General features: G+C 45.7%; 1 protein-coding gene across 1 annotated transcript in view; it reads right to left on the reverse strand.

Moving 5' to 3' along the window:
- The window catches only part of LOC147433380 (uncharacterized), a 96,818-nt gene extending 91,226 nt beyond the window's left edge, over nt 1-5,592 (reverse strand). The window contains exon 1 of the mRNA XM_086492971.1: nt 5,436-5,592. Coding sequence (XP_086349097.1) covers nt 5,436-5,492 — 57 coding nt within the window. The 5' untranslated portion in view covers nt 5,493-5,592. The remainder of the gene's footprint in view (nt 1-5,435) is intronic.
- Between the last annotated feature and the right edge of the window lie 408 nt (nt 5,593-6,000).

The raw sequence follows: 6,000 nt of genomic DNA on the forward strand, positions 1-6,000 counted from the left end.
CCGCTCACAGGAGAGGAGATCCAGTGTCCAGTGTCCGGGCGGATGTAGTGTGAACACGGCCAGTGTGCCATGTGGCCGGCCATTATTATAAAAGGGAGGCCAAGGCCTCATTTGCAATTATCGACCCCCACTGGCAGAGTGCCACTGGTTAGCCCGCGAAGCTAGGAGTGCACGAGGTCACCTCGAGGAGGTGAGGCCGGGTGGTATGGGACGCTCAGTCTTACAGGTGCACACCTACGTCCTCGGACGCTGGCCCCAGCACGAGGGAGCTGCCGGATGGTGGCTATGGTCGGGTGGTTTGTCCGATGCGTGTCTGTAGGCGGTCCGTGTAGCCGGGAGATCCTCTCCCCTCGTTTGTTTCAATAGTCTTCACTGGGCCAAAGTTTTCTTTGAAGAGAGCAGCAGAGACTAGACTGACCAGAGTGTATGCATCCTTGGGAGGCTTGGAGAGGATGTAACAGACTTGGACACTCCAAGTCAAAATTCTACCGCGACACGAGAGAGAATCACTTAAAATACTTCACAACTTTAAAATCACAGTTCAATTTGGTCGACACGGCCCAGCGTAGTTCCGTGCCACAAGAGATTGGCCCCAAAGACTGGCGCCCCTTTCGGTATTTCTTTTATATTAATCTTTGAGCAAAGTACAACTCCCACAGGAACCTCTACTCTCAGACTCTGCGTCCAGATGCTCTGAGTTGTGAGGGCCCAACCCACCTATTTATTGATTACAAGGGATGCCCAAAAGCAGAGCTCCAAAAGCTTCCTTTTAAAGCTCTTCAAACATAAAGCAAAACTCCCAAAAAGCTACTCTAAACATTGCGTAGGATTTAGCCTGCTTTTCCGTACAGAATCGGCGCAAAAAGCGGAATTCCGTACGCTCAGCCATGTCAGCAGCCCAGCGGAATTTGCGTCGCAAATCACGGGTTTCCGTACAGCATGCCACGTAAGCAATTCTACGTATTTTCCGGGAGCTAGCCAACTGGGTGTGTATCTGCTGCCGCCATGACACGTCACCAGTTTGTGACCGAGGATGTGTTCGCAAGTTCAATTCCAAGAACCTCGAACAAAGCTCTGCCTCTTTGATACCTTGGTAGCTTCAGCTATGCTCCATGGGGTTCAGGTTTGGGGACCCTCTTAGGTCAGGATGGGTCAAGAGGTATGGAGAGGCCCTTGTATATATGATCTCTCGCCTGATTAGAGCCAAGGCCTCTGTGCCACACGAGATCATTAGAGCGGAGTTAGCGGCACCCCCTATGAAGATAGAGGCGCTTACCAGATCAATCTCCTTTATGCACAACTTATGGGATACTACCAGAGACAGATATGTCAGATTGGCCCTTGAGTCCTCCAAACAATTAGCTTACTGGGGGACACATCATGCTGGTATGCACAGATGTCATCATGGTTCCAGATACATGGCTTCAGCATGGACAGCTTGCCGCCCTTCCAGTACTCCCTTGATGCACTATCGTTGTCTCTTACACGGGTGGAGATTACTAGACTCATTCACCAAGACCTAACCAAGTTGGACACCAAGAGGACATGGATAGAGCCGACACAGGAGTTGGGCACGAAGATGGCTTTCTATAGAGAGCATCTTCTTCAACTTACAAGGGATGGGTCTGTGATTCGTCCCAGCTATATGGATACTGAAACCGGCCCATAGGGCGGTAGGCTTTGGCTTTCCCCCGAAATTCTTTACTATAGACACACACACAGAGCACTTTAGAAAGGTAACCTGCGACGGTAATTAACACTTAAGCACACACAGAGCTCGAAATCTAGAATGCTCCGAGCAGACGCCGACAACCTGTAGGCCCCAAAATTGGCGCCCCTTTCGGTATTTCTTTATTCTTTAGGAGGGTAAATTACAAAGAAGAGTCCTGGGAATCCTTTAACTGTATCCAGCTAGATACCACCCGTTCTGGTAAAATTTCGGTAACATAACAGCCCCAAAACTTGCCCGAAACCAATTCCCCTGCTGGTACTCGCTTCCATTGACGTAAACCCTATGATTCCAGCCCAAAAGCAGTAAATTCAGCACGCTGTATTTACTGGTTTTTGCCCTATTTTCAGCCCTAAACAGTCCCTGAACTGCCCTCTAGCCGTGGGGCACTGTTCTCGATAGTTCTGGCGCCCGTATGGCTGAAAAACAGTCAAATTACAGCACATAACCAACACTGAAATCGCACCTATACGGTGAGGTTATCACCCTCACCGCTGCCTGCTTTTGGAGCAGCAGTTAGCTACTCCTGTTCCTGCTCAGAGAGGCTCTTGCCTCAGCAAAAACGCATATAACCACACAGCTGTACATGAGTGAAATGAAGAGCCCTCTTGTGGGGCATCACAACACTGCACGTAGGGGAGAGAGAGAGAGAGCAGTGTGAGGTGTGCAGGACATGACTTTTTGCACCACACTGTACATGAGAAGAAAAGCTTGCAGTCAATAGACCTGTAGTAGCAAGCTGCTAATGAAGCCCTCTCTAGCAGAAATCGAGCGCTACCTTCTCTTGCATGAGGAAAGTGCACCAGAGAGTGCCACTTGGCACATTTACAGGCCATTTCCCGTTTCGTGCTTGCCGCTTAAAAATCTCCCGATTGGTTGCCCAGTTGACTTTGCAGCAAAGTTCTAAAATGTTCCCCTTGTCATTCCGAAGGTAACGACGCGAACAGATTTTGTGGCCCAAAATAGCAGTTCCCTAAATTTTAGGGGATGCTTCCATTGGACTCCCACAGGTCATGTGACCATCTATGCCCATTGGGACCGCATCCAAAAATGCAATGTGGCCAGTTGTAGGGTACTTTCCCTTGGTGACCCCACCTTGGCACTATGCCTTTATTGAGTTCACTTCCTAGTATACACCAACTTGCTAAGTGCGACGGGGGACCTACATGATCTTGAACTAAGCCTAGACATCTTCTTACTATATGAATTCCAGTGCCGACCAACTTCCCGTCTGCGGGTGAAACTACCGTTCACATTGGCCATACAATGTCCGACCATTTGTAACTTCAAAAAGAGGGTCTCAAAATTTAAACAAAAATCATTGGAAAGAAACCCACAACTAAGGTTAGCAATTGCGACGTCCTCCGAACATAGTTAACAATTGCCACTCCTCGTGACACATACACAACTATCTCATGGGTTACAGTGTGCCATTGGTCAGATACGGACATCTTCACACCAGCTTGAGATTGAGACTAGTAGATTTAGAGGGATACCAGTAGCTAGCAAGATATGCCACCTATGCCAGAGACGGAGACACATTATATATGTCAGTGCACAGTGTATTACGGGATACGGGGTCGCTTCCACTGTCTATTCAGAGAAGGCTTCGGACCCTTCTCAAGAGTCATGAGCTATCAGGACCAGAGATGTGTTGGCATGTATCTACTTAAGTTACACAGACACAGAGATAGTTTATTGAGGAGATCTGGAGAGAGACAATCCCAGAGAAAGATTACTAATTTCTTCACACCAAACACTGGACAAAATCCAGATAGAGAAGCGACCACCACTACAAAGCTCAGCTTATACACACACCCGCAGTACTCTCATTGATCGAGCATTGGAACTGAGGAGAGGAGCTTCACACCATCGACGGAGACCACAACGAAGGATTCGAGCCATACTATCTCGACACCCAGAGTACAGATGAGGATGGATCCATCATCCGTTGTATCTCTCTTGTATTGGGCACCCATTGTATCAGTGATCACACATATCCCACACCATTCGAGCTAGTAGCATTTCTAGATTCATTTTAGTATTTCTTTTTTTGTACTCAGACACGGTACCAGATTCAGAAGTTTGCAACGCATTGGTCTCATAGGTCATTTTGGCCTTTTGGAAACGTTAATACACCATTTCACTTCATATCTCTCTCTCTCTCTCTCTCTCTCTCTCTCTCTCTCTCTCTCTCTCTCTCTCTCTCTCTCTCTCTCTCTCTCTCTCACACACACACATATTCTACCCATTGCTGACTTTGACACCATCATTGGCTAGAGCCTACTTTATTACTTTGAGGCTCCATTTCTCCACTTCTTGTTCTTGGTCTACATGCCACTAGCCACTCACATTTGTCTAGTCATGATGGTCATTGATTCATTGATATGTTCTATGATCATTCATGATTAATCTTGGATTGAGCTAGAGCCTAGATTCTAAATCTTGATCTCCAAAATTTCTATGGTGTTTAAACTTCCTATGGTTTTGTGCTCCTCTCTATTGTTTTAAACTTTAAAGTGTCATATGCAATCTTTTAAGTGTCATATGTAGGTTGTTTTTAGTATACCGTATGGAATCCGATGTATGGAATTCTCAAGGGGTCTAAACTGTACTTATTCTGTACTTTTGTTCCCGTTTACCCAACGTATGGTTGACGTATGAAAAAACTATGGCCCCAACCCTAGATGAAGTAGCACAGTGGTGAAACTATAACATTATTCACTTGGCTCATGATCTCTTCTTGTTGTTCTCGGCTAACTTTGTACAAAGCTTTGTTTGGAGGTGAACTCCCCAGAAATCAAGATGAGCAGCCCTTCGATTGAACTGACGACTTGGAGAAGGAAAGCTTTGTCAACAATTGGCATTGTCATCTCTCTACATGAAATTTGTGTCAAAGTCGACGATGCAAAAGCGTAGAGCCAAGAGAGAGAATGCACGAGAGAGAGAAAAAGAGAGAGACTAGTGAACCAATCAACTGGTTAATAAAATAGATGATAATACAATGGGGGCTATGTGTACTTATGTATAATTATTTACAGCATGTTTTTCCTGTACCTTATGGTGTTGTATGGAGTTTGTGGGGCCCAAATCTCCCGTCCAAATTCCGTACCTGTAAACGTTTGCTATATGGCTGTGCTCCAATCTTAGGTTAATCTTCACTGTAGCTCACATGTAGATGATAACCCCTCATAATTGGCTTGCATAAGAAAGCTGTCGTTGCACGTCTCATTCTAAAACTCTTATGAATAGCAGTGGAACCGTGCACCCTCCCAACGTTCCACAGACCACCTCAATGGGAAAATGATAACACTTGCTTACAGCCTATATTTGGCCATTTTCTCAGCCATAAAGAGAAGAAGAGCCACACACGTAAAACATTGCAGTGCTCATGCTCGATCGATGGAGGGACGTTGGAAAAGCAGGTTCAAGTTTCAAAGTCCTGCCCCTTCTGTCAAGGTATCTCTAGGCCGGTACAAAGCTAAACTGCTTAATTTCAATCTTTGTCCCTCATTAGAACAATGTGCGTTGCACATTGCTATGTAGCTAGAGAAAATGGGGATTCATGCAGAACTCCAGTTGATTAGCCATTAAAATTCTGGTGAGAACAGAAGGAGAATTTTCTTTTTTGGGTGAGATCGCAGCTTTTAGATTATAAATTCACAAGTGATACGCATATGAAGCCATTAAAAAAAAAAAAGCCTACCGGGACAGATCCGGAAACATTCTCGGAGCCGAGGTGAGTATAGCCCGTGTTCGACATGCTTCGCAGGTCCCTCACGTTGGCTGCCGAAAGGCCTAGCAGTCTCGACAGTTTTCACTTTGGGAATGAAGTGGAGAAGAAGAAGAAGATTGTTTTAATGTCGTAGGAAACTATCCCAAGAGACCTCAAAGATCTAGCCGACGAGGAGAGTTGAACTCGAGACTTGTTATGCAAGAGGGAAATCACACTTGGGTGATAGAAAGGTTATACCATTTTACTCTTTTTATTAGCGCGCGCACACCACGAGAAGAAGATTATTTTAACGTCGTAGGAAACTATCCCAAGAGACCTTAAAGATCTAGCCAACGAGGAGAGTTGAGCTCAAGAGCGCGAGAGAGCAGTGTTTCAGGGACTAAGCCACATTAAGCTTCAATTTGTCGCCTTAATGGTGCCCTTAGTTTTAGTGTTGTGTATCATTTTTTAATAAAGCTTGTCGTTTTGAGCTACATGGTGGAGTCTTCGGGAAAGGTTTTAGCCTAGAGCCCATCGAATAAATGATTAGCACTAG

Source organism: Adiantum capillus-veneris, chromosome 20 (genome assembly GCF_014529385.1).
Source record: "Adiantum capillus-veneris isolate H3 chromosome 20, ASM1452938v2, whole genome shotgun sequence".
NCBI classification, from domain to species: Eukaryota; Viridiplantae; Streptophyta; class Polypodiopsida; order Polypodiales; family Pteridaceae; genus Adiantum; species Adiantum capillus-veneris.